At 51.5% G+C, this 27,698-nt stretch overlaps 1 protein-coding gene across 2 annotated transcripts in view; it reads right to left on the bottom strand.

Annotated features, from left to right (window-relative positions):
- Positions 1-27,698, bottom strand: part of Szt2 (SZT2 subunit of KICSTOR complex) — a 44,678-nt gene that overhangs the window by 15,263 nt on the left and 1,717 nt on the right. For both annotated transcript variants that reach the window (XM_052177166.1, XM_052177167.1), the window contains exons 2-42: positions 25,693-25,818; positions 24,263-24,436; positions 23,850-24,020; positions 20,701-20,832; positions 19,760-19,901; positions 19,287-19,393; positions 15,323-15,533; positions 14,968-15,138; positions 14,412-14,646; positions 14,097-14,226; positions 13,128-13,270; positions 12,816-12,968; positions 12,567-12,681; positions 12,160-12,374; positions 11,866-12,081; positions 11,451-11,529; positions 11,163-11,257; positions 10,764-10,932; positions 10,512-10,626; positions 10,300-10,413; positions 9,923-10,093; positions 9,675-9,769; positions 9,337-9,460; positions 9,065-9,229; positions 8,779-8,983; positions 8,432-8,547; positions 8,062-8,308; positions 7,201-7,342; positions 6,956-7,048; positions 6,756-6,834; positions 6,362-6,655; positions 6,041-6,182; positions 5,819-5,926; positions 5,515-5,578; positions 5,173-5,358; positions 4,677-4,844; positions 4,514-4,601; positions 4,324-4,395; positions 3,969-4,170; positions 2,754-2,853; positions 1,594-1,723 (exon numbers count right to left, since the gene is read on the bottom strand). In XM_052177166.1, coding sequence (XP_052033126.1) covers positions 1,594-1,723; positions 2,754-2,853; positions 3,969-4,170; positions 4,324-4,395; positions 4,514-4,601; positions 4,677-4,844; positions 5,173-5,358; positions 5,515-5,578; positions 5,819-5,926; positions 6,041-6,182; positions 6,362-6,655; positions 6,756-6,834; positions 6,956-7,048; positions 7,201-7,342; positions 8,062-8,308; positions 8,432-8,547; positions 8,779-8,983; positions 9,065-9,229; positions 9,337-9,460; positions 9,675-9,769; positions 9,923-10,093; positions 10,300-10,413; positions 10,512-10,626; positions 10,764-10,932; positions 11,163-11,257; positions 11,451-11,529; positions 11,866-12,081; positions 12,160-12,374; positions 12,567-12,681; positions 12,816-12,968; positions 13,128-13,270; positions 14,097-14,226; positions 14,412-14,646; positions 14,968-15,138; positions 15,323-15,533; positions 19,287-19,393; positions 19,760-19,901; positions 20,701-20,832; positions 23,850-24,020; positions 24,263-24,436; positions 25,693-25,818 — 6,004 coding nt within the window. The remainder of the gene's footprint in view (positions 1-1,593; positions 1,724-2,753; positions 2,854-3,968; positions 4,171-4,323; positions 4,396-4,513; positions 4,602-4,676; positions 4,845-5,172; positions 5,359-5,514; positions 5,579-5,818; positions 5,927-6,040; positions 6,183-6,361; positions 6,656-6,755; positions 6,835-6,955; positions 7,049-7,200; positions 7,343-8,061; positions 8,309-8,431; positions 8,548-8,778; positions 8,984-9,064; positions 9,230-9,336; positions 9,461-9,674; positions 9,770-9,922; positions 10,094-10,299; positions 10,414-10,511; positions 10,627-10,763; positions 10,933-11,162; positions 11,258-11,450; positions 11,530-11,865; positions 12,082-12,159; positions 12,375-12,566; positions 12,682-12,815; positions 12,969-13,127; positions 13,271-14,096; positions 14,227-14,411; positions 14,647-14,967; positions 15,139-15,322; positions 15,534-19,286; positions 19,394-19,759; positions 19,902-20,700; positions 20,833-23,849; positions 24,021-24,262; positions 24,437-25,692; positions 25,819-27,698) is intronic.

A 27,698-nucleotide genomic window follows, 5' to 3' on the forward strand; every position in this document is an offset into this window, starting at 1 on the left:
GATATCCAGGCCTCTCCCTCCTCATCCCAGACTTCCTTCTCCTGATTCCTCACCCCTGACTATCCATCTCCTAAGGAAAGATGAACGCATTGGGTAGCAAGGATGAGCTAGGCTCAGGGATATTCTGAGGAGCCACATTATGGTAGAGAGGCTTTTGGGACTATCTGAAGGAGACTCTAAAGGAGTTAAGGAGAGGTGTCAAGAGGCAATCCTGAAGATGACACCCAGAGTTCTGGCTTATCACAGCATATACCAGTCACCCAACAAGCTACTGTCTTCACTAAAGCCATAGCAGTAGCTCATGAAAAGAAACAGGCTATGGGTGTGCCCACTAGCTGCAGAGTGGGGGCAGCCTTCTTGTGCTTTGAAGAAAGGATGCCCCAAAGGCTGGTCTAGGAGTGATTAAGGCCATGGACGCAGTCCAATGCCTCAGCTGAGCCTTGCCATGCTTCCCAGTGACAGGAACCTTCTGAAGGGTGAAGGAGCAGTTTGACTTTCTAGAAACACTACATACAGCAGGCTGCCTAAGAGACGCTGCCTACACTGGCTCCAAGCACAGCTCCTACGGGCTTCAGAGCCTATGGAGACTACAGCCAGGAAGAGCTGTACCTAGGCTCTGAGCAGTTGCACATGCCGCCAGGACGCCATGAGCCCTGATGTGTCAGTGCTTGGTGATCTTGGCTCATTCTCAATGTGCAGAAATTTCCTTCAAACCTACAGCAGGCTGACAATTATGGGTTCCTCCTTTTACACAGGATGTGCTGAGAGAAATACTCTTCTAACAATGGTAAAAATGTTTGAGACTATTAAAAATAGGGAGTCTCTGGGTTTACACTTTTCTTTGACCACCGCAGCACAAGACCCAGTCATCGGGTGCAAAAGAAGGGAGCCCAAGGGTTGAGACTTCAATTCCTTCCCCCATTAGATTAGTATGTTTCCTCCCATGACCAGAAACCCTAGGAATCCCCGTACATCCTGTGTCTGCCTGTTGGGACCAACCTTACTACAGTGTCTCGGGCTCCTCCCGTCTCCTCCCTGTGGAACAGGCTGCTAACTCCCCATTCCCTCACACTACCCGCCTGTCCAGGCAACTGTTGGGTTAAGGGCAATGTTTTAGGTATCAAGGCAAGGCAAGGCCAGGCAAAGGCTAGCTGTTAGGAAGCCAGGTCACAGCCTAGAGCTAACCATCTCTTTTCTGCTGTATCCTTCAACCTTTCCTTCCTTACAGGCTTTCCCCCTACTGAACAGAGGCATACTCAGTTGTCCTTTATGTTGAAGGTTTTCCTCCCCACCACCTTCCTTCAATCAATCACTCTATCCATTTTCTCTGCTGACTGAGTTCAAAGAGCAGTCCTGCCTGCTCCAGCTCTGTCCTCACTCTGCCTTGCCGTCACTCTGCCCTGTCGTCACTCTGCCTTGTCGTCTGGCTTCTGTCCCTCCCCCACCGGAACCACTCTCTTTAAAGTCAGGGGTGCCTAGCAGCAGCCAAGTGCAGGACTTCTTATCTTTCCAGTCTTGCTTCTCACACAAGGACTGGACAGAGGACAGACAGAGAGGCTGCCTGCTGAGGGAGGCTCCTATCGATGACTGTACCATCACTGGGCAGGACTGCCCGCTGACGAGAATGGAAAGGTGTCTCGCTGCGCCACAGATCTTCTTCGCTCTCGGCCACCAGAAGGGAGTTACACACATGACTGTCATGAAGATCCTGAAGGAGCAGTCGCTAGGAAAAGGAAAAGTGTCAGAAAACTGAAATACTTTCTAGTAAGTAGGTGATGGTCAGGCCACAGAGAATGCCCACCATTACTGGGGTCTGAGGTCAAATAGAACATTAGGAGCCCAGCCTAGACTGCCTAAAGTAAAGTATATCAGAAATGAAAGTGCACAGATGTTCAGAGGACTGGGAGGCAGCCAAAGACAGCTTGCCTTGGCACCGCATCAGCGTCGCCTGCTATGCCTGGGAGAACAGCCCACCCTGGTAGTGTGAAAAGGTTACTCCTAGGTGCTGTCAAGTGAAAGCCAAGAAACAGGTTTCTCATCAAGGGGACACTGTGCAGTCTGTACTGGGAAAAAGGTGATACAGGTGTCTGGACTGGACAGAGGAGGCTGGCACAGAGAATGGCCAGCCAGACGGGGACAGGTAGCTTGGGGAATCAGAAATTCTGAATATAAAAGGGAAAATATAAAACAAAACACCCACCACCCATCTGGAAGGACACCAGCTGGCACAGTACGGTCACGGAGGAATAGCTTCCTACGTAATGGAGCTCAGAGCAAACCAGCGAGTCTTTGCTCCTCATCAGAATCTGGCCACTGGCCTTCAGTTCTCAACCTGAAGCTGCTGTAACCAAGTGTTCCCAGACAGTCCCAGCCAGAGCCTCTCCCAGCGGCCTCTTTCCCACTACAGAATTCTTCATGGCCGACACAGAAATCGTCCACATACTTAAGTTGTTCAATGCCTGTCTGGCTTCTCCTACACGAGTCCCACAGTTGGGGTCCCCGTGTCTGGCTCTCACTAACTTCCCAGGGTAAGGACAGAAACATCTCAAGGGTCACTGGCAGGAAATAAGAACCCTTCAGTTTGTAGGGAGCTGTGGGAATAACAGCTTTCCAAAACTGGGGTGTCATAGAAAAGGTTTCTGTCACTGTTAAGTCTGAGACAGACCACCCAATTTTAAAAGTTTGGTTCCTAGAAATCCCTCCTCCTCCTCCTTCCAGCCTCAGTGCTCCAGCCCCATCCCAGACTGATTTACCTGGTTGACCTCTCTGCAGATTTCCCCAACACGCCTCACCAGGAATTGCTGCAGGTGGCGACACTCTGTGCCCGGGCCACCATCCTCACGACTCAGGCTCCTAGGCAGGAAGGATGGAAGAAATGACAGAGAACTGCAGAGGGAGGCAGTTTTAGGTGTCCTAGGGTGGAGGGAAGGCCATGGAGCTGGGGGGGCAAAGGAAACTACAGAAAGGAAGTAAAAATGTAAAACTGTAGAAATGTTGACATGAGCTCATGGGAAAGGGAAGCAGAGATTTCCGGCGGGGCTGGAAGCCTGGGCTGTACGCCTGCCTTGCCAGCTCCCTCACGGAACCCCAGAGGCTCCCGTCACCCAGCATGCCTCTTGATTATTCTCAAATTCAGGCAAGATGGTGGCCTGTTCTTCTGTCACCTCTAAAAACAGGGTATTTAAGTAGCTGCCCAGCTGGGAGCCCTTGCTCTGCCACTTTACTGTGACTGTGGGAAAGTATTCAAGTCTCTGCAGAGTTTCTTCACTCACGCTCTCAGGGCAATACTACGTAGAGCTGATATGGTGTGAAAGGGAATACCAGGCCAGCTAGACAAGCTGACCCCTGCACATGCTAGGCAGGCCACTCCATGCTATGTGCACTCGGTAATGTCAGCTACCACTCTGATTTTCCTAAGTGTCAACTTCTAAAGCTTTCATGAACTTAAGGCCTCCAAGTTTTTATGAACCTTATGCTCTTAAGGCTTGGGGTGAAGTCATAATCCCCATTATTAGCCTTTCAACCCCACTAAGAAAGCCCAGAGGCATACACCTTTACTCCCAGCATTCATAAGCCAAAGGCAGGCGGATCTCTATGAGTTCAAAGCCAGACTGGTCTACATAGTGAGTTCTGGGCTACCCTGTGTTACAAAACAAATAAACCAAAAACAAGTGTGGCGTGCTTTTCCTAGAAGAGGTCAGGAGTCCCAGACCTTAGAGTCCCTAACAAAGCTCTGAAGCTTCTCTCCTTTTCTCTCTCTCTCTGAGACAGGGTTTCACTGTAGCCCTGGTGACCTGGAAGACACGATACAGACCAAGCTGATCTCAATCTTACAGAGCCCCTCCTACCTCTGCCTTCCCCGTGGAGAGTTAAGGTGCATGGCACCATAAGGTATTTCCAGTCACCCTGGAGAGAGGTGCTATGTGACTATGCACAAGAAGCAGATAGCACCGGCGTACAGGACATACCGTGCATGCGCATACACTTCTACACGATCCTGCAGTATCCTGATGATGAGCCAGAAATCAGGCAGGGAGGGTCCAGGAAGCCCAGAGAGTGAAGGCTGTGGAGGCGCTGGTCCAGGCGGAGTCCGCAGTGTGAAGAGGGCTTTCGCACCAAGAGTCTCACCAGGACCCTCACTGTCTGAGCCACTGCTGCCACCATCATAACCTGTGTCAAATGTGCTGGCATTCACCCCCTTAGCCGAGCACAAGCCGTCTGAATCCCAGGGGTGTCAAGCTTGACAGTCCCCTTTAAGCAGGTCCCCTCTAACCCCTACCTAGAAGCCCAGCTTGGGGTCCTCCATCCCCACCACAAGCTTACCGAGGTGGTCTGAGTCCACGCTGCCTTGACTGGACATGAGGCTTAGTCCCCGACTAGGCCCAGGCTGACTTCCTGTGTAGAGAAGAGAAGAGAAGAGAATGCCTGGTGTGTTTCTGGATCTTGTGTACGGTCTGGGAAGCTGGGAGTGACAGCTGTGGCCCCCCAGACTCTGCTGCCCATCTTCTCTTACCTCCCTGTGACAGGCTGGGAAGGCTGATGAGGGGGGTGCCTTCAGAATCCTCTAGGGAGCCAGGGACCTGGGGGCTGGCTGTCAGGACCTGAAAAACGGGAATCAGACTGAGATATAGACACATGACAACCGCCGCACCTCCTGGTCCCCAGGTCAGACTTACCTCCCCCTCAGCATCTTCAGCCCTGTCTTCGTGGTTGTGCCAAGCCCAGGCGGCTGAAGGGGGCTCCTCATGGAGTCCACCTGGCTGCTGGCCAGCTGCCACAAAGAAGAAGCCACTGTCAGGGTCCTCAAGGAGAACATGGCCAGGGAGGTGAAGGCGGCGGAACTCCTAGGGAAGGAGCCGAGATCAGAGGTCAGGTGGGATTTGTCCTTTGACACCGTGACTCCCCACAGAAGCAGATGGGAGCCCAAGACTGCTGAGGTAAAAAAGGTTGAGTGGTTTTGCCAAAGTTCAGCAGGCCCAATACCAAGGTGGGAAGTAGGGCTACTGTCCACAGAACCGTCTTACCAGGCAAATGGGGGCAGGGCAGAGACAGCAAGGACACACAAAAGGGAAAATTCTATGGATTCGAATTAAGAAAGGGCCTTTCTTTCTGGGCTTCAAGAAAGGGTGGAGCCCCAGAGAAGCCTGGAGTGTCCTGAGGGCAGCTCATTACCTCCCTGAACTGTGTGAGGGAGCGCTCTGGCCCAAACACAAAACTCAGAGGGGGAGCTTGGCGGAGGCAGGTAGAGCGCCCAGAAGAGCTATGAATGTGGGCAGCCGCTCGGTGCAGGGCAGGGCTCTGGGGGATGCCCCCTCTTCGGAGTGCCCCTACCATCTCGTCTTCTAACAGCCAGCGGATCTACAACCAGAGTGTGGGTGTGAACCCTTGCTTATTGGGACATTACCCCAACCCAAACCACAAGAGGCTAGAAGACGTCAGCCCTTCAGACTGGCTGAGCGGGTGTCAGCTCCAGCACGGGGGGCTCCTGCTGACACTGAAGGAGAGAATGCTCACCTCACTTATTGTGCTCTCAATAGCCAGTCTGTGGGGCGTGGCCAAACTGGACAGTCCTAGGTGCCTAAGCGGAGGAAAGGTTTACGAACTAGCTTCCCAAGAGTGAAAACTGAGGGAGAGTGGAAAAACTGAGAGGGAGGTAAGGATGGGTGGGTGGGGGAGCACCCTCTTAGAGGTGAAAGGGAAGGGGGATGGGGTGGGTGCTCATGGAGGGGGGACTGAAAAGGGGATAACATTTGAAATGTAAACAATGAAATAATTAATAAAAAATAATCACACACACACACACACACACACAATGTACCTCTCTTCCTCTGGGGGTGGCAGTGGGGGTCCTAGGCCATCATCTGACCTTAAAGACGATGGCTGCCCTGGGGACCGTGGGAATGAAGCACTGCTCTCGGATGTTGACCTAAACAGGGAGGAGCAAAAGTCAAAGATCGGACCAGGAGTTCCTATCCTCCTAGGGGACCCTAAGGTCTCATGTTCCCCAAAGCTCCAGAACCTGCCAAACTTGCTGCCATACCGGTGGTGTTGAGGGTCTGAGGCTGGGGGTAGTTCCACTTCCAGGGGTAAGGTCAGCACAAAGACATCAAGAGTGATACTGAGGTCCCTCAGTGGGACTCGGCCTCCAATCGGGGGTCCCTCCAGACTGGAAAGTACTTTACCTGTGAGAGAGGTAAAATTAGGGGTTTTTGGGGGACCCGGGAAAAAGTATAGCTTCCCAAGTTCTAAACAATAACAAGCCACTCTCCTTGGTTCTCCCATCTCCCGTCCCCAAGGGCAGGCAGGCAGGCACACAAGCTGTGTGGGGACCTGGGCCTTCCTCTCAGCTCCCCTCGCTCACCCAGGCAGGTGGGCAGGCTACACACAGGCACTGAGCTGTGCTGCCCCCGCAACCGCACAGAGCACGTGAGGTGTAGGAAGAGAGGTGGCAGGTCATGCATGAGGCTGTCGGGCCCAGTTGGGGAGTCGCCCCCTAAGATACTGAAGGAGTCCTCATCAGGGTTCACAGTGTCGGCGTCTGACAGAGATGCGGAGTCGAGCCCAGCAGGCCCCAGGTCTGGCTCTCGGCTCTCCCGGTATTCCACCTCCAGCTCTGGGTCACTTTCAGTGAGCACACAGCAGGCAGATGTGTCCCCTAGAAGTGTAAGATGCGATGAACAGGAGAGGGCAGCAGCAGGGACCACTGGATCCGGGCTGGAAGCAGCCATCCCAGTTCGACCCACTTGCTCACATACCTTCCTCTCCCACGATCTCAGCCTCTGAAAACTCCAGGTCACTGATTTTTCTGTCCATGGTGTCTCGGGGTCCCTCATCCTGAGGGGGAGGTGGGGCAGACAGGTGATCAAGGCAGAACACCCAGGCATCAGGGAACAGAAAGTCAAAAGGATTCCGATAGGCTCTGGGTTGGGCATGCAGAGGGAGAGGAACTTCTCACCTCGCGCCTACTGGATGGAGGGCAATAGAAGAAGTAGTGGGGGTTGGAGGGCACTGTGCGGAAGTGCAGACGGCTGATCTCCAGGAACTTCTCCTGTTCAGGAAGAGGCCGTGAGGTCAGCCATCCCTGAAAGGACACTGTGCTCCTCACTAGACCAGGATGTGTGACCATCCTCAACCCAGGGGAGAACCTGTAGGCGGCATAAGTAGGACTCCACCTGCTTCCGCTCTCCTCCAAGTTCCCACCTGGATGAGGCTGTGAAGGGCATCATGTGCCTCTCCTCTGAGCTGGCAGACATCTGTCAGAGAAATCTCCGGACCAGGGTCTGGATTCCCAGGGACACGCGTGCTCTGAAACTCGGGCTCACTTAGGTCCTCAGTCTCTATACTGGGGTTGGAAGGAGCACATCAGGGTTAAGAGGCACCAAGTGCTAGAGCAGCACTGTCTCTCGTTATCTACAAGGAGTCAGAACAGAGCCTGGGAGGTGACCTCGGGAGCTAGCCCTCTCCCTTCAGGCTCTGACTTACGCCACTGGTGGAGGGTGGTACCATTCAGCATAAAAGGAGGAGAGAAGGAGAAGCAAAGCTAGTTAGAGAAAATGTATGTTTGCTTGGGCGGGGGGCATGGAGAGTGCAGGCGGTCTGGGCCTCCAGAGAAGCCACTGGGATGGAGCCGGCGGGCCCTTCGCTTTCCCAGCTGTTCTCTTCTCAACAGCAACACCGTAGGAGCTAACAGAGCGTTGGCCATGCTGCCTTTGTCTTCCCTCTAGCCTCCCTTCAGCAGGAGCTGTGGAGGCCTACTGTGGGGACTCAGTGATGAACAATACACTCCCATCAGTTGAGGAAACTCATATGATTTCTCTGTTCACTCCTGGGAATGGGCTAGCCTTAAGTCAGCTGATCAGAACATATTAAATTAGGAGAGGTGGGATATGCTTGGGAGACAGACTGCTACCAAAGCCAAGTGGAGCAACACCGGACGCGAAGCCAGTCACAAGGTCCGCTGCTTCTCGGTGCCCTTCCTCTGGACTGAAAACTCTTGCTTATAAGACTTGGTTCACGTGTCTCTTACAACATGGCTCAACAACCTTTAAGAACAATCCTAACCTGGACTCAGAAACGAGGATAGCTCGCTCCCGGGGTTCTGGTCCTTCTTCAATGCTACTGCTCAATGGCCCTGGACTGAGAGGCCCAGGACTTGGGGGTGCATGAGGCAAACCCCAAGTATGGCCACACAGTGCGAGCAGAAAAGAGGTGATGTCTACTTCTTGTAGCAGTTCCTCACAGGCATCTACGGCTGTCAGCAGATCCTGGCAGGTCACGCTCTGCGCCTGTTGCAAGCTTCGGAACAGCCCTAACGGAAGCAGAATGGGCCATGAGGATCGCCTCTCTAACTGTCCTTCCCGTCCCCAATCCTGTAACACTATAGTTCCACCCTCAGAGTCACAGTCCTTCCTTGCATGATATTCCTACTCACCGCGGACAAAGCACCGCTGTGCGTGCTCCTGCAGCAAGGCACAGTGCGTGGCTGCCTCCTTGTACCTGGGCTCCATCCAGGCTGAGGATGAGGAGGGGTGGTCCAGGTACTGAGCCCTAGGAACGTGAGGAAAAACAGGCCTTGGTGGACATCCCTAAAGGATACCTTGACCTTATCAGGCATTCAAACTGCAAAGGAGTGCCAGACTCTTAGCAAATACACTCAGGATTAGGGGTTTCTGATGGCTTGCTGGGGGACACAGCTAGGAAGCTAAGTTCCTTACTGACCTGAGTGTGCACCCAAGCCTTAGATGGGAGGAGCCAAGAGTCTAAATGAGGCATACCCACCGGAACATGAGATCTCGTGGTGCTTGTGGAGGCTGCAAGCCGACCATTTGTTCCCTCAGTGCTTCCAGGGAACAGCTATAGATGTAGACAGGACACCGGGTCCGGGGCCCATCAGCACCCTCTGTCGGGGGAGCCTGGCGCCCACTGTTAGCTGATAAGTCTTGGCAGGAGGGTATGCCTGGCCCTCCTGGATCCTGGGTACTGTCTGTGAGGAAAAGTGTTTAAGTCTTCAGATTCTCAGTGGCTTCCCAGCCCCACCAAGTGCTTAAATGACTTCAGGCCTTACCACTGGCGAGGGTCACGCTGACAATGGGCACTTGGGACTTTGTAACCTTAGTCCCTGTTCCTCCCAGGTCTTTCAGGCTCGGAGCTCCACTCCAATCCCCAAACTTCGGTTTTGTTTCTTCTTGAAAGGAACCCTCCAGGCCAGAAGCAGTCAGATGTTGAACATCTGATGAGGAAAAGAAGGGCGCTGCCTATCAGGGCTCTCTGATGGACTGGGGGAGGAGCACAAGGGTTTGTGTCAAGGGGTTAGTAAGGAAGGTCAGCTACTGGTACCTGAGAAGGTAGCCGGGAGAAAAGTCAGAAACACATGCTGAGGGCCCAGAAGCCTTGCATAGCAGTGCCACTGAGGGGGCTGGGCAGAAATGGAAGCCTTGAGAATTCCAGTACTACCTCCACCCTGTAAAAGACAACAGAAAGCAAGAGCAATCCACAAGGGAACATGCCAAGTCTCATTCCCTTCTTCCACCCTGACCAGGTTCCTCTTAGGCTAAGTATGAGAGGTCAGGGCAAAAGGAAGAGCCAGCACTGTCAGGGCAAAGGCGACCTGGGCACAGGTGTGCGCTCCCAGAGGATGTACACACCCACCGTAAGCTCAGGGACTGAGTGCTGACCTGGCTAGGAAGGGAGGCGTCTCCAGAGGCCTGGGTGCTGTTGCCTGCTCGATCCTTAAGGACCGCAAGGCCCCCCACAAGAGGACCTTCTGGACCTACAAGGGGCAGAGATGGTGGAAAAGGACAGGACCAGCAGAGAGGCAGGGCTCTGAGGTGAAAGGGTGGGAAGGAGGCCAGAACTCAAAGATGGAAACCGCCTTGGGTAGGGAAGGGCTGAAGCGTTCTTAGGAAAGCGGTGGGGAGCTTACCTGGGTCACGGTAGCTCCGTCGCAGGACCTCATTCAAGAAGGCAGCCTGGTCAGCGGGGGTCAGTGGGATCTCCCGGTCACTTAGCTCCTGTCCCAGGCAGCTGTGCAGCAGGCACAGCACCATGTCGTTGGTGGGACAGGGCCCCTCGGCGAGAGGCACACCCTCTGGCTCTGCCCGACACACACTCTGTCTCAGCAACGAGTCTCCCTCTGCCCAGTGCCCCCGGCTCCACCCTGACTGGCAAAGCCCTTGCTTCAGCCTCAGCCTCCACCCGCCCTCTCTCTCTCACTCACTGTGCTGGCTGAACCTTTCTGTCTTCTGAGGTGCCCAGGTTTGCTGGTTTAGGTGAGGGTGAGTAGCTTCCAAGTATACCCACCTCTGGAAAGCAGGAGGAAAAACATCTGCAACTGTTGGCACTGTGGCAACAACCCTAGTAGGTCAAAATGGAAAGGGATCTCATGGACACAGGTGTCTCCTCGCTGGTCCAGGCCTAGGAGGGAAGAATAGGACACAGTGAGACCCGGATCCCCTACCTGTGGCTGCTTTCTCCCATCTTACCACCCTGCTACACACACCCTCGCCACTGACCATCTGAGCCCCGTGGCTCTGGGGGCAGAGGACCCCACTCCTTGCTCTGGCACAGCTGTATCAGGTATTCAAAGGTCAGCAGGGAACCTATGCAGGCCGCGTCCCGGGGGTGGAGCTAGAGAAGAAACACCAGATGACTGGAGTCATTCTATCCTAGGTCCCACCTCTGCTCTCAAAGGACATGCACAGGTGACAGTCTCCAAGCAAGGGATAATCTGTTAGGAAGCGGGGCACTGTTCTGGGGTCACTCACAGCTTGAGGAATCTCAGAGTAGGTCAAATCCTGCAGGTGTTTCCAGCTTTCAGGGCCAGGCCCCACTCGTCCATACTGAGGCTCCACCCACACCTCCGTGACTAGATTGAGCTCTGAGTCCCCCTCTAAGGCCTCTACCTCCACATCATTGTCATCATCTGTTGAGAAGCTAGAAGAGGAGGAGTTCTAAGCCTACAAGTCCAGTGACAGCTTGTGGCAGGGAGGAGGAGGAGGAGGCGTCCTGGATAGCCGCTTGGCCAGTGTAGACCAGTGCCTGCTCAACACAGATCAGCTAGAGCCAGCGGCTCCCTGCTCTGGTTTGGGATGGAGGTCACAGTAGTATGGTAGGCAGACATTTAGGTGATGGGGGAGGGGCCTATGCAGAGGTCATGGCCTCACCTGTCTTTGGTGGAGGTAGAGTGGGGAGGGAAGAGGATGTACTGGACAACACACGTATGCTTCTCTTCAGCGGCAGCCTGCCCAAGGGCTTCGTGCTGTGGATAAATGGAAGCGAGATCCTGGGCAAAACCCAGGCAGTGAAGAGGCCTGGACAGCTTCTCACTCTGGCCTGAGGCCTTGGTCTCTTGGTCAGGTGAGGCAGTTTCTAGCAGTCACCACCCAGCCGAGAGACCAGTATCCCAAGGTTCTGATGGTCCCTGGGGTGAGTTTCAGAAGGGTGGCACACACCTGAACTGGAAGCTCCAACACCATGTTGATGATCCCTTCCCCGCTACAGGCGAAGTGGAACCCTTCAGAGAGTCGGACTCTGAAGTCCCGAAAGACAGGACAGAACCAGAAAGATAACGAAGAGAAATTAGTTCAGGGCACCACTACCCACCTCCCAGAAGTCACCATGCAACCTGGCCCCCTGGAGGCCAGCTCAAATGAGCAGTTCCCTAGAGAGTATAAGGGCTAAATAGGACCAGCGGCCAAAGTTAGCCAGGCTGGGGGAGTAGGGAGTGGGAGGCCAACAGCATGACCTCTGTACTGACGATGGTGCTGGAGATGGGAGTTGTCTGGCTTAGGGCGCTGTCCAAACGCAGAGCCTACACGCGCTCTCTCCCTGCCCTAGCTGAGCTGCCCTGCAGGCCTGAAGACGTACTCAGTGAGAACAGACAGGAGCTGGGCGATGGCGCTGAGTGGCAGCGTTGGGGCGAGGCCTGATGGGACACTCCACAGCCAGCGCTGATGGTAGAGGTAACGTGACAGCGAGGCAAGGCTGGACGAGGCTGAGCGGCCTGACACCAGGGGCAGTGGTCCTGGTGGCTCCAGTGTCAGCAAGAAGGGTGCCCTGTAGTCCAGGGGCAGCTTCTCATACCTGGGAAACAGGGCGGCGCCCAGATGACTTCTGCTCACAGCCTCTCACGCTCTGAGCTCCCCTCCCCATCTTTTTTACCTGATGAGGAGCTTGTCCAGTGGCTTATGAAGAACCACAAGGCAAGGCCGGTCAGACAAGGCCTGCTGTGGCCCCAGTGTGGGGGGTGATTTGGAGGGCGAACTGCCCCCAACGCCCCCTAACCCTTTTCGTTTCACTTTGGGTGTCGGCTCCTTACTTTGCACCCGGTGAGGGAAACGAAGGCGCAGGATCTCTTCCTTCAAGCCTGACACAATCTGGGGGGAGAATGAATATAGTCAGACTCTCCTACTGCCAACTTATCATGTCTGGGAGAAGGGATTCACAGTCAAGAAAAGAACTCTCCCTTTCATGTTCTTCTGGGGTTGCCTCTCCTCACTGAGCCAGGAGGGCTGATGAAACAGTTCATCTACACCCCAGAACTCCTCAGTCAGGCAGTCAGGGCTTACCTTATGCCGGGCCTGGGCTGGTGTGCCAATCGGAAACCCCAGGCGAAGGACCATGCAAGGGGTCTTGGAAATGATGCGGACCATGTAGAAGGAGGATGGGGGCTGGTCTGGGGCACTGGAGAGAAATAAAAGTGAGTGAGCTTTCCTGGGCTGAGTGCACATGGCCCTCAGAGGGAGGAATACAACCCGGGGTTGGAGGGAGAGACTGGGATGGGTGTGGAGACGGTGAGGAGAGACCAGCTTGCCCACCTGGAGAGCAGCTTGACATAGGAATAGCCCTCAACCAGCACAAAGCTGCTCCAGTCTCGCAGCAGCGAGGTCAGCGAGGAGTGTGAGATCCTGCACTGGATAGTGCTATAGCGTCCATTGCTGCCCGGGGTGTGCAAGTGCTTGGGGAGTGGTCTAGGACAGGTGGGAGAGTCACATTAGGTGGCCTAGCCCCATCGCTTCTAGACCCTGAAGTCAGGGGAGCTGACAAGTGAGAGGCTCGGCCACAGTTGGTACACTCCCCGTCAGCCCGCTCCCCGGCATGCTCCTCCATCCTGTCCTGAGGGTACCCACGTGTCATGCTCCAGGATTAGCACCAGGCGATGCATGTGCAGCCATCTCTGCCATGAATTAGCATCCATGGACAGCACTGGCTTCCAGTAGGCAGCAAACTGGGCCTGGGATGAGTCGGAGCCACTATGCTGAAGGGAAAGCACCTGGAACAGAAAGGCCAGCCCACTAAATGTTTGTGGAAACACAGAAAATAGCTATGGCAGGTTCAGTTCGGTGATCAGGCCAGCCTGGGACAAAAGCACAAACTGGCCTGGCGGTGGTGGCGCACGCCTGTAAGTCCAGCACTCTGGGAGACAGAGGCAGGAGGACTTCTGAGTTCGAGGCCAGCCTGGTCTACAGAATGAGTTCCAGGACAGCCAGGGCTATACAGAGAAACCCTGTCTTGAAAAAACCAAATCAAAAAAAACCAAGAACAAAAAAACCAACCAACCAACCAAACAAACAACCAAAAAAGCACAAACTGTTTTTCAGCAGGAGAGATATGTTAGGATGACCAAGCCAGGACGGACTGTATAGCCCTTCAAAGCTGACCCAGCAGGAGGATGGAACCTGCCTAGCTTATACTGCTGACTTTACAGGAAAGTGGCCGAGAGCTGGCAAGATCTAATGATGAGGCCACTGTACATTTCTGCTTGCTGTACCATGTTACAGTTGCAGACTGAGGGAAGAGAGCACAGAATTTGAAAGTTGTAGTCTTCAGGAAGTATCCAGGTCCCATGGAAAGTGGGAGTTGAAAACAGGTGCTGGGTAGGAGGCCACCCAAGTACACCACACAGAGACAGGCAGGGGCAACAGCAGCCTGCTAGCCTAACATCACCTGACATCTTGCAAAATGTTGGTCTGTTAGGTTGGTCTGCTCGGGTGGCCTCTTTCTAGTAACAGTTTCCCCAGTTTTCCCAGAAGGAACAGTGGTGGACTGGCCTCCAAGGTAGGAAAGCATGAGAGGGCCAGAGTTTCAGGCCCACTCACCGGGGTGCTGGAGCCAGGAGGGATGTAGAAGAGGGGCACTCCACTCTTGGTGCTGTCTGGAAGTGTGAAGTGCTCCGGCACTGAGGAGAAGGACTGCAGGTGGGCGAGCATCTGGTCTGTTTGGTTAATGCTGGGGAACAAGGGCCAAGCGTGAGCTGCCGCAGACTGCCGCAGGCAGATGGAGGGCACCTCAGGGGTACGGAGAACCCTGGACACGAGCCTGGTACACTGGATCACTTCCCCCAGCTCTCAGATGCCCAAATCTGCCCCTCTACATAAGTTGGGTATTGCTCATTAAGTGGAGGCCTTACTTACCTCTGTAGCGTGTTCCAGAAACGGCGGATAACGTGAGTGCGATACAGTGAGCGAATGGGTTGCCGTAGTGCACAGGACACATCATGTAAAATGTCATAGCCACCTTCCATTGTCACCTCCACCCTGGTCCCTCGAGGGCCTTCAGGCTCCAGGGGCCAGGGTCCCACAGCCACATACTCAATGCGCATATTGTGTTTCCACAGCAGCACCAGCTTCACCTCCAGCTGGGACCCTCCTGCAGGGGAGCAGGAGGGCAAGGGAGGCTTAGAAGCAGCAGGACGCCAGGCCCGAGTCCTCAGAGCCTGTTCTGTATCATGGGACACAGTCCCACACATTTCAGAAGCACAGCTCAGGACACCACACCCCACAGCTGTCTAGTCAGGCAGGAGATGGAACTGGGAACTATATGGTAAGGGGACTCAGCCTTGAAAACACCTCAAAGCTCACTTGTCTTAAATGTCAAGCAGAGATCTCATGGAGACACTTTTTAATAGATCTGGCAGGTCTGCAGACACATAAGTTACCAGCACCCTGTGAGACTGCAGTGAGACTTCACCTTTGGCTAGGGTAACCTCTCGGACACTGTAGCCCTCACGCAGGCGGACAGACACAGTGCTGACCAAGTCAGCCGGCACCTCCTTCTCAGTGTGCTTCTTTCTGCGCAGGGCGAGGGCAGGGTTGCTGCTTGCAGAGACCAGGTGCTCATTAAACAAGCGGTGCTGAGAGCCTAGAGGACCCGTGAGGATGGGGACAGGGAAAGTGGAGATGTATCAGCTGAAGTATGTGCAGGGAAGGGGCTACACTGAAATCACAGGAGAAAAAGTACCAGAGAAGGCAGCCCCAGTTAGACCACCAGTCCTTCCAAAGTCAAGGCCACCCACTCTTCCCCCAGCCATGGGGCCTGGCCTTACCACAGTAGTACTCCGGGTTCAGGGCTTCCCCACTGCGCAGGAAGGAGTAGAGCAGAAAGGCCCGGTGGTATACAGTCAGACCCAGGTTGCCTGGCTCAGGCTCAGGACAAGTGGACAGGTAGGAGCCAAATGTCGCCATTGCAATGAACTTCATCAATTCCACATTAGGCACATGACCAAAGCTACAGTCGTAGGAGTAAACTCCTCCCACCTGGAGAGAGTGAGCAAGGGCAGACCCTGGTCCCCAGAGGGCCAAGAAAGAGGACCAGGAGAGGGATCTGCTGCCAATCTCCAGACCACGGAGGCAAGTGGGCCACAGTGCTCCCAGGATAGACCACCACCTTGTACCTATCTTGTAGCCTTTCTAAGACCCTTGCCAGCTGGCCACCAAACCCTCAGCCCTCCTTCTTCCAGGTCGAAAACATTCTTTAGCCTTCTCTACGGATTTTGTTAAGAGTTCCACAGGCTTCTTGTCATTATAGGTCTATCAAAGTGCTTCTTAAACTTTAAGAAAACCCTTTGGGATTTTGCTGACACACATGTCTGGTGTGGGGCCTGGGAGCCTGCACCGAAAATTAGCATTTGGTAATGCCAACACCAAGGCTGTAGACCCATCCACTTCTAATCTACAGCCCAAAGCAGCTCAGACCTAGTCTTCTGTCAGGGGGATTTGTGGGACAGCCACATGTATTCAGTTTGCCTGTGGCTGCTGTCACACACTGCAGCAGAGCCACACCGCTGTGAAACTTTCCTGCCTGACCTCTGCAGACGGTGTACACAGACCTGCTCCAGATGACTCATTTAGTTTCCTGGCCATTCGCTTCCCCACCTTCATCCTTCTCCATGCACCTGCAGCTATCTACACGCTGGCCCTTGGCTTCACTTGGAATAGATTCATCCCTGCATTTTGCCACATCTCCAAATTGCCACATCCCATGGTACAATATCCTTTTAGCTTCCTTCCACCCTCTTCCTGCTGGGCTCTGACCTCACTGGCATGGTCTGCCAGGTCTTCAGCCTCTGGTGACTCCCAAGTTTATCCAAACTATCCTGACACTCATTTCTCAGCCCAGGCTGGACCTTAGAATCAAGCAAGCTCGAAAGGACCAGTCAAATATCTGACCCTCTATTTTCTTCAATTCTTACCTCAAATCTTAACAAAGATCACAGTGTCTACATTGGTGGCTTAGTGAGGGAACTGTGTAGGCTGCCTGTCCTCACAGAAGCTCCTGTCTCACTGTATCCTTACGTATTCACTGTCACCTGCTACTTCTTCTTCTTTTTTTTTTTTTTTTTTTGATTTGGTTTTTTGAGACAGGGTTTCTCTGTTCCAGGCTGTCCTGGAACTCACTCTGTAGACTAGGTTGGCCTCGAACTCAGAAATCCGCCTGCCTCTGCCTTCCAAGTGCTGGGATTACAGGTGTGCACCATCACCGCCTGGCCACCTGCTACTTCTGAGAGATCTTTGGGAGAACTTACCTGCACTTTAATTTCTAACTTTCAGTCTCAAAGAAAAACTGACATTTATTCATAAAGAACAGTTCAACCTGTTTCTAGAGCCAATGTTTCCTGTCACGTTAGGGACTTCACACTATCAGGTCTTTTTCCTGTTTTTCCTGTCACGTCAGAAACTTCACACATCAGGTCTTTTTCCTATGTTTCCTGTCACATCAGGGATGTCACACATCAGGTCTTTTTCCTGTTTTTCCTGTCACGTCAGGGACTTCACACATCAGGTCTTTTTCCTGTGTTTCTTGTCACGTCAGGGACGTCACACATCAAGTCTTTTTCCTGTTTTTTCCCTAATTCTTAAGCTCTTTTCAGACTCTGACCTCTCAGAACTATGAACAAGCAAACAAAAAAGCTAATTAAAACTACATAGAGATTCCATCTCTCCCAGTTAGAATGGCTATTGTTCAGAAAAGATGCTTCAAGAAGGGGCCCTGTCACATTGCTGGCAGGAGCATACATCAGTTTAGCCACTGTGCAAAACTAAAAGAGTAACTTCCATATGACCCAGCTAGATAACTCATGGATATGTGCCCAAAAGACTCTAAGTCAACATGCCACAGAGACTCTTGTGTATCTATGTTTATGACAGTCATATTCACAACAACCAAGTTAGACAATCAGCTTATGTCCAACAAAAGATGAATAAAGACAATGTGGTCTAGATTCACAATGGAGGCTTTTGTTTGTTCTTAAAGTGTGTAACAGTGTTGTACCTGTATGTAACATATGTCTGTGTGAGGGTGTCAGAGCCCCTCGAACTGGAGTTGCAGATAGTTGTGAGGTAGCTGGGTACTGGGAAGTGAACCAGGGTCCTCTTAACTGCTGAGCAGTTACTCTCGCCAGTCTCTACAATGGAGCTTTATCCAGTCAGAAAGAATTATGTTGATTGTAGGAAAAAATGATGTGCCTGAAGGTAATTTCACATTAAGTAAAGTAAAAGCCAAACTCAGAAAGAGAAATATTTCATTTCTCTCATTTTGTGAATCCTAGATTTTATGCAGATAAATAAAAGCATTTTCGAATCTCTTATAATGAGGAAAAGTGACCCTGGAGGAACAAGGGATGAGTGAGAGGTGGGAGAGAGGTGAGGCACAGGACTGATGTGCTAAGACAAAGGACATAGCTATTTGTATGACAATGCCTATGAGACCTATCACTGTGTAGCAAACATACTCCAAATAAATAAATCAAAAGAGCAATGTTTAAGTGTCTACCCTAAAAAGCAAACTAAACCAGAAAAACATGCTTTCTTCTACTTTTAATTCTGCCTGGCTCCTCTCCTCTCCTGTTCCTCACTTCCGCCAAATCTTTCATGTCAAATTTGTCCATCGCTCTTTCCCTCTGTCTGCTCTGCAATGCGCATTTCCTGAGCAGCCTCTTCACTGAAATGGCTCTAAAGCATTTCCGCGTGACTTCCTGACCAACAAGTCCAAAGGGCACTTTGCGCTCCTCACCCTACTTCTTCCTGCTGCTTCTCACTGGGGTCGCTGCCCCTTCTTCTCAGTGGGGTCGCTGCCCCTCCTCCAACCCTCCGACTTCTCTGACTGCACTCTCAGAGCAGCCCGTCATCCTTGCTGGTCTTCTGAGACATTCCTCTCTTCTCAGTTAGCATGCTCAGTCTGACACACCTAAAATGTCGACCACCCGAATACAGTTTCTCCTGGAGTATCAAGATCTGTGGCTCCAACTGCCGGCTACCACAAAGAGCAGCCATTTGTCACCCAAGAATGTGCACCCCTATGCACTTTAAATGCACCATCTTGCCCATCAGGTAGGCACTCTTACAATCTCCTTTGACACATGAATCTCACCTGGGAAGAAAGCGGTGTGCCCAATGTCACAAAGCTAAAAAGCATCGCCACAGCTCATACCTAATTCTAAAGACAATGGATTTCACTGCTATTTAGCACTGAACCATAGGTCATTCTAACACATGCGGAAATCTGAATTTGTCATCTTGTCTTTACTCCACAGAAAAGTAAAACAAACCCAACTTTCCTTCCACATAAGTTTATCACCCATGAATTAAACTTATTTACACAGCAGGATTGGGTTTTCATGCCCTCATTATACCTACCCTTGCTTCCCAAAGCTCTTGCTCCCTGCCCTGCAGTCCATCCAGGCAAATTAGAGTGGTGGTCCCCTGGATAGGCCTTCCCTTCCTACATGGTTAAACTAGGCTAAGTTGGATTTTCTGATTCTTGCAACTAGAGCAGTTAACTAAGTGGGCAGAAGGGAGTAGAACTGACTCAGATCTCAAAGCTTCCATTCTTTCTCCAATGATGTGTTAAGAAAAGGGGACAAACCAAGAGTCCTCTCCCACAGCTGTCACCTACCCTGATCTAGACCTGGAAATCATGTCACCATCCTCACTCTCACCTGTAAGAAAGAACTGGCCACTCCTGTCTGTGCGCTGCCCCATTCCCACTCGTTCTTCTCACAGAGCCCTCACCTGCACAAAGGAGCACGCCACAGTGCCACTGCGGAGCTGGTTCAGCAGTGTCTCACACACAGCAACATCGGGGACACTGGTCACCCCGTCCGTGATCACAATGATACCTGAGACAGGAAATGAGACAGATAGGCCTGGAAACAATGGCTCCACCAAAGCACAGGGAGGCCCTACCCGGTGCCCCGAAGACTTCCGTGTCTGCCCTCCGCACAATTTTCAGACTCTTTCCCCTTTCTTCCTGCCTCTCCCCTAGGTGCTCCTACATCAGATTTCCTAGGTGAGGTCCTTCCCGTCAGGGTCTCTGAGGGTGGATGGTGCTGAGTGTACTGGGAATCCGCATGAGTAAGGAAGAACTTAGAGTTTGCAAACAAGAAAACAGAACTTCTTCCCTGGGGAAACTTCAATCTTTGCTGACAACCCTCTACCCTGTCTGAACCCATTTCCCCACTTATACCAGTCTATCTTCTACTGACCTGCACTAGAATTTGAGGGCAGTAACTGCAGCGCCAAGATGCCCTGACGAATCATACTGACCAGCCCAAGATCAGCTGTCACCATGGAGACTCCTACCTTCCGGCCCAAGGACTCCCCCGATTCTGGGGACTGGTCTTCTGCCTGGTCCAAAATTACAGAAATGAATGGGACAGAGAGTAATGTTGCCCCATCTACAGCAAAAACCAGATTTCCTACTATCTTTCTCTCTGTCTCTCGTTTGGTGCAGGAGACTGAACCTCAGGTCTGACATGTACCAGGCACATGGCCTGCCACTGAGTCTACACCCAGCCCTCAAACTGCAACTTAGAGCCCAGTACACCCAGGTCAGACAGGTACAGGCCTCAGCGCCCCACGTTCCCTACACTGCAGCTGAATTCTGCTGTGTCCTCATGCCCGGTATCTACTGAGATGTTGAGCTGCAGATGGGAAGGAAGCCAAGTGCCAGATGAAGTGTCAGACTCTGCTGAGGCAGCCTCTCCACCTTTCGCCGAGAGGTCCTCTCCACATTTCCCCATCAGTGCTCTGAAGTATTTCATAACCAGTCAAACACAAGGCCGTCACCACACACTATTTGCACAGCCACTTTGATGGTCTCCCAAGTAATGAGGAGGGACACTCCAGCAAGCCAAGCAGCTTTAAAAAAAATGCTAAACAGAGATCAAAACTGCCCGAGTTCACTTTCAATTCCAGGACTAGAGAAGTAAAAAAGAAAAGACAAGACAAACAAAAAACCTCACAGGCAAATATATGCCTTCAGACTTTCTCCCAGCGTCAATCTGGGGTGTGGGGATTGGATCTGAGCTGCCCATTCCAGCAGGAGCCTGCCTTGACTGTGCATAGCACTCCATCCTTGGTTCACTTTGCCACCCGCCCTTAGCTGTCCTCTGGACGGCCTCTGCCCTCGTTCTTTTCCACTTACCTGGCCCTGGGGCTCATACTGTTGTTGCAGCATGGTGGCCACCTTATCCTCGAAGAGGCACAGCTGCTCATAGACCTGCTGCAGGAATGCCTCCCGCTGGGAAGGGTCCAAAAGGCAGCCTTGCACCAGGACCTGAACAGCACGGAGAAAGGCTGAGGGGGCGGGCAGAGCACTGGGCAGCACACCTTGACTCTGCACATTCCCTATACTAGCGAGCCCTGACTTCTCATCAAACAGGCACCCAAAACTTAACTTCACCTCCTCTGGGAGTCTGCTGCTGCACTCAACCCAGGAGCACTGCAGCCCTGCTCAGGAGCCTCAGGTCACTACCCACCTTAATCTAGGATCGTAATGTCCCTATGTCTGTTCTTCTGGCCTGGGTTCCCTCACCCCTTCCTCTAAGGCAGCGATAGGATCTCCCACTGCCTTTCATGTTGGAATGCTATCTGTAAGCTTCTCCCCTGCCTGGCAAAGGCTTTCTTTTCTTCCTAAATGTACTTCACAAACCAGCTATTCTAGACTTTCTCTTTTCTTAAGGTTCAAAACCCTCATTCCCCCATGAAGCTATGTTCCTTCCTTTACTCATAGTAGATAACTCCCACTCTTCCTTATGGAGAAATCCAGCCAGCCACTAGGAACCCTGGCCGACCTAGAGGATGGCTTCTGTCCATGCCTCTGATGTCTTCACCCTCAAAGGCTGCTCCATCTACACTTGTTCTCTCTTCCTCAAGATTCTTCCTGTCCTTCTTCCGAAGGCGATCTTTCTACTCTGAACCTTTTATGTCTCAGTCATTCTGAGGGCCCTTTCCTTCTTCTTCAACCATGAAGTCCCCTGCACATGGGCCTGTAGTCCCCATGGTGGCCCTCAGGGTCCCTTCCCTTACCCTTGCCCTTCCCTGACCTGCCAAATAACTCCTGCCTCTTCGCTCCCTGTCCTTGACTGGGTAAGGGATTAGGGATGACCATTCTCCAGATCTTTGAGATGGCAGAGAAGGAGAAATGTCAGGAATTGGAACCACAGAAATATGAGAAAGCTTAGACAATGGGAGACTGAAATGCATCAGGATAGAACAGTAAGTTTTGACAGCTGGAAGCTGGGGTCCACACCTATACTCCCAGCAGGAAGACAAAGAAAAAAATGAACAAGAGTTTGAGGCTAGCCCAGGCTACATATTGAGTACTGGGTCACCTTGGGCTGAGGCCTTATTGAAAAGATAACTCCACAAAAAGGAAACTCCCATTAAAAATCATATTTTTTGACATAGAACAATACTCATATTATAAAAACAAAGGACATGAGCCATCTATTTGGAATGGACCTGATGTTTTTCTGTTCTTTTGGATAAAGAAACAAGGATTAACCTACTTACTAGACAACAAAGAAACTCTACAAAACGTTAACAATGCCTTTTGGAAGACGAAGCAGAAGGACGGTAAGAAGGTGAAAGGTACAGAGTTATCTCAGAGCCAGGATGGCAATGTAGCCAGACCATCTCAAAACACAGAGTATAAAAGAGAGCTGGCTATACCGCAAGGTTAGCGCACTTGTTCAGCAGGCGTGAGGCCGAGTTCAATCCTTAGTAATAAAGAAGAAACAAGCGAGCCAGGTGGCTGGCTCGTGCCTATGATCTTAGCATTTGGAAAGCTGAGCCAGGGGCCGGAGATAAGACTGCCAGGTCTGTTTAGCAAGATCCAGCCTCAACAAACAACAAAACAACAAAGAGATTCAGTTTAAATGTGGCTCTGTCTAAAACATTCCTGTCACCAGTGGGCTTTTTTTTTGGATGTTCCCTACTGGTGTTCTCACAGTATCCGTGTCAGGCCCTGTCAGGGCCCTGACTGTACTCAGCTGAAATGACCTCCTAATATCTGTCTCTCCTCCTAAGCTCATACCCATTCCATCAGGACAGAGATGGTACCTGGCTATCTGTGCCCCAAGGACTTAGCCTGGGCATGGCACAGGTCAGGCTCTTGTCAGTGTTTACCAAGAGGAATACTAGTTGAGTAATTACCTAACCGCTATGCTCTTCCTGACTGGGCTATGGATTTTTGCAAAGCCACTCCTCTTTCTGGAGAAACAGCCTACAACCACCAGTTAGTGGCTGTGCTGGGAGACACCTGAAACTCGGGCAGAGGGCTGACAGTCCTGTCTTGAGACCTGGCAAGTACCAACTGTTCTATGTGTCAGACCTTTGGGTGCTGTCCTTGGCATCGAGCTCTGAAAGAGAGTCAGACTGTTGAGGCTGGTACCATGGCTATGAGGGACAGTTTCAATGAGCTAAGGGTGCTTAAGAGCAGCTAGGAGAAACTGGGCCAATTCTCAGTTTCTAAACCAAAAACAAGTATTTCAGTAACAAACTTGAACATTTTCCAAAAGGAGTACTTAATGATAGGCTGTACTGCCAGGAGAGAAACCTTTTATTAAGCATGCAGTCAGCATTACCCCTGACAGTACTCGGACCCACAGAAAATGACCCTTCTCTGTCTTTAACAGAAGTTGTGCTTCTGGCGATTGAAATAGCTCAAATGTCATAAAAGTATCCTAACAGACTGTGTCCTGGATTACAGTCAGGAGTCATCACAACAGATGGCACTGTATAGAGCTAATGGAGTCATATAGGGGTGGGGGTTGGGAGAGAGGTGGGGAAGTGAAAGCAGAGAAGACAGCCAAGGGCCAGGCACGGAAGGCATCTACAGGATGAGCAGAGAAGCACTGTTCTAACTAATGTCAGCTACCCAGAGGTCTTCTAAGACCCGAGGAGCAAACCCGTTTCAAGGGGAGAGACATGCAGGAGTAAATATGATGCCTAGGAAGCTGGCAGAGGCTTGGCTGGAACGCAATTGATAAGATTGATAATTTGAGCATTGAAATCCTGGGTGGCTCACACCTGCAACCCAAGTGTCTGAGAAGTGGAAGCAGTGGGATCCGAAGTTCAAGGTCATCTTTGGCTATACAGCAAACTCAAGGTCAGCCTGGGCTGCATGGGAATCTGTGAGGAGGGAAAGGGGAGGCAGGATGGGGGAACAGACAGCTAGAGGGCTCAGAGGCAAAATAGAGGACAAACAGTGGAGACAGGATAAGGGCTTTGTGTCAACAGGCTATCAGAAGTTCAGTCTGCAGGTCCAAGTTTGGGGAGAAGATGCACTACCTGGTGGGACTGCAGGCCAATGATGGAGGAGTAGGCCTGGATTGTCACGTAGATTTCAGGCTGGAAGTCGATACAGGATCCAGGCACTCGAAATGGCCGAAGCAGCCCACCCAGACAACGGGACAGAGCATGGAAAACTTCATCAAACAAGATCTCCCCTGTAGAGTCATCCTGAGGGGAATGAGAAGAAAGCTCTCACAAGGGTGTCCAAAGTAGAGAACAGAAGGAAGCAGGTTTCCAGGGTCAGTAGGACCTCCGATTGAGCCCCAGGGACATGGAACAGGATCTGTCTTTGACTGCTCACTGGCCACTCACCAGCGTGTCTTTTCCCCACAAGGCTGAGCTCACTGCCACGTCTCCCAGATCTCTCTCCTCGACCCCATCATTGTTGCTACTTCCCTCAAACCACTTACCACAATGCCAGTCGATGGGCTGAGGTCAAGCTCAATAACAAAACGATACTGCCACGCCAGGAAGGTGACTTGAGTGGAAGGCACAAGAAGAAATGGCCTTGGGACTATTGGTTCATCTGGCTGCCACCCAGGTGGCAGAACACTGAGGACTTCCAACTCCTGCTCGGACTGAAGCTGACAAGATGGAAGAAAGGACTGTGGGCAGGGGAAATGATGGCTCCGTGGTTCAGAAAGCTTGTGCTCTCAGAAAAATCCTCAGAATCCACTAACCTGGGCTTACAGGGCTCACAGGGCTCACAGAGACTGAACAGACAATCAGGAAGCCTGTATGGGTCTGAGTTAGGCCCTCTGTGTGTATGTTACAGTGGTGTAGCTTAGTCTCCTGGTGGAACTCTTAAGTGGGAGCAGGGGCTATCTCTGACTCATGTGGCCTGCTTTTGGAATCCTTTTCCTCCTACGGGGTTGCCTTGTCCAGCCTTAATATGAGGGTTTGTGCCTGCTCTGAGTGTAACCTGTTAGGCCACATTTGGTTGATATCCCAGGGAGGCCTGCTCTTTTCTGAAGGGAAACAGAGGAGGAGAGGATCTGGGGGAGGGACTAGGAGGAGAGGAAGGAGGTGAAATTGCCATCAAGATATAATATATAAGAATAAATTTTTAAAAAATTAGAAAAGGAGAAAGCAAACAAGCTTGAGCTCTCACAGACGACTGGTGTCAGGAGGCTCACAGCCACCTTTAACTCCAGCTCCAGGGCATCAGTGCCCTCTTCTGATCTCAATAGACACCTACACACATGTGATATACACTCACAGACACATTAAGAAAACGTTAAAAGAAGAAAGTTGAGCAGAGTTCTCTTTCTTCTCTGAATCCTAATTTGGCCAAGCAGCTGTGCCTGCAGAAAAAGCACTTAAATTCTTCAAGCCTCATTTATCCTCATCTGTAACATGGACACAATCCCCATAGCAACCCAAAGTGCTGCTGTGCAATCTGAGGGAGTCCTGCATATGAAGTGCTCTCTACAACTGCCTTCTACACCCACAATGACCCTCCGCTAGCTCCACTTTCAATCAACCAACCACACACCCTTTGTCTCACTAGCCAGAAAAAGAATGAACAAGGGCTGGAGAGATGGCTGAGTGGTTAAGGGCACATACTGCTCTTCCTGAGGACCTGAGTTTGATTCCTAGCACCCATATCAGGCAGCTTACAACTACCTGTAACCCTAGCTGCACTTTCATGTGCACACATCCCCCCCTTCCACGCACACACAAAACTAAAATAGTAAAAAATGATAGTAATAAAAAGTATGAACAAACTTCCCTTAAGGAAACACTTTGCAGGCAAAACCACTGCCTCTATCAGCCTTAAAGCCTTAAAAGAGAGGTCCTACTGGGCCAGGCCCTCACCCCACGGGTCACTAGGACATACCAGGAGCTCTTGGGGTGTGGCCTGAACAGTTTGATGCAGATGACTGAGGAACCAAGCCAGGCGAACATTTCGGGAGATTCGGTAATCTTTCTTCATTAACAGGAACACCTGCCCAGCTTCTTCCACCTGATGAGAGACAAAAGGAAAAGAAAAGAGGTTCCTGAGTTCCCAGCAAATACACAGCCCAGGGAGGTAAGCTGCCCAGGGAGCCCACAGGGAGGGAAAGGTGGCGGAGGTGACGTCTACCCTTGCTATTATGTAAAGCGTTCCCAGCGCAGGCCCCATGTAGATGAAGGGAACTTACCTTTTTATTTTTATTTTTATGTATGTGAGTACACTGTAGTTATCTTCAGACACACCAGAAGAGGGCATCAGATCCCTTTACAGATGGTTGTAAGCCACCATGTGGTTGCTGGGAACTGAACTCAGGACCTCTGGAAGAGCAGTCAGTGCTCTTAACCGCTGAGCCACCGCTCCAGCCCAGGAACTTACCTTCTTACAGCATGTTTCCACAAACACTATGTGAGTTTCTCTTGCAAACCATAAGCTCCCTAAGGCAGGAGAGGTGCCTTATCCTGTTTTTGTGCCCTTGTGCTTGCCAAGTTGATTCCTATGAGACCCAGTACCCCTCCAGTTGGCTACGTGAGCATTTGCCAGTTACTGCCTCAGCCTTGCTCACAGCAGACACCAGAAGAACCTTCACTGAGTACATGTAAGATTGCTGAGGGAATGAGGCCGCCTCGGTGGTAGGTAGCTCAAGTCCAGCTCCTGGGGGCGGGGGCAGTCTCCATCACCCATGTCAATGTCAGCAGCATCCCCCCTTTCCACTCTACAAACCCCTGCCAACAGTGACTTGGGACAGAGCCTCTGTCCACATAGGAAGAAGCCTGTCATTTTGTCAATTGAGTGCTCTCTACAACTGCCTTGGCTCTTGGTCAGCAGCCTTTTCCAGCCGCCCCAGGTTTTTCCACCCCTCCCAAGTCTGTACCCCAGCAGACCAACTTGCCTACGGTTCACAAAACTGAATAATCACCCTAGTTATTAACGGCTAAGGATATGGTTTTATGACAAGAGACAAAGTAACCTGATGCTGTCTGCGGTCTCAGGAGGATGGGATGAAGATCCAGCCTGCCACACTGGACAACCCTGACGGAGACCGACCCTGGCTGCTGCAGGACTGAAAGAGCACTGGAGACCCCAGGCAGCGAGCACACGGACGGCTTTACCTTTCTCTTGCTTTCAAAGCTGTTTTGGATGACTACTTTTTCCAAGGCCCAACAGAAGTCTGGTTCACCTGTCAGTTCTTATGGAATCCATCTTGAAACCAGGAACGTTGGCCTACCTTTCTCGGAAAATTCCCTTTTATCTGATTGTTTGATGGGACCATTTCCAAAACCTCCTAAGGTGTTTTACATTTAAGACGTACGTCATCAGAACCAGAGGTTGGCTTAATATAATTTAAGCAGGCAGAATGTTTTTCAAAGTGGGATCCAAGCTCCAGCTGCATCAGAATCACCTGAGCTGTTTACTAAAATGCATATTGATTCCTGGGTACCATCAGAGCTGACTGAATTAAGTGCTGACAAAGCCCAAGCACCTACATTTTAACTAGCTCCCATGAGGACTTTTCTGTAATACTGATTGAGAAAAATTTTAATTAGTTGTGCTTCATAGCATTCATTCACATGGAGCCTCGAGACCTCAATCCTAACTCCCTGAGTCTGATGTGCTACCTTTTGAAGCAGTCTGATAAGACACAGCAGGCTCTTGGATTCTGATGTGTTCTAGTACATGCTATGCATGTGATCCTGCAGGTTTCTGAATTGTTTTCCAGGCTTCCATTTATTGTAATAGCTAGATAAGGATATCGTTGCAGGGATGATGTAGGAAGGCTGGCACTGGGTATAATAGTCACTGAGGCCTCCACATGTTTATGCCAGGATGGCTAGAGTGATGCCAAGCACTGTGTTGCTTCCCCGCCCCCTTGGAGTTTATTCCTGCTTCTT

The sequence above is a fragment of the Apodemus sylvaticus genome, chromosome 3 (assembly GCF_947179515.1).
Source record: "Apodemus sylvaticus chromosome 3, mApoSyl1.1, whole genome shotgun sequence".
Classification (NCBI taxonomy): domain Eukaryota; kingdom Metazoa; phylum Chordata; class Mammalia; order Rodentia; family Muridae; genus Apodemus; species Apodemus sylvaticus.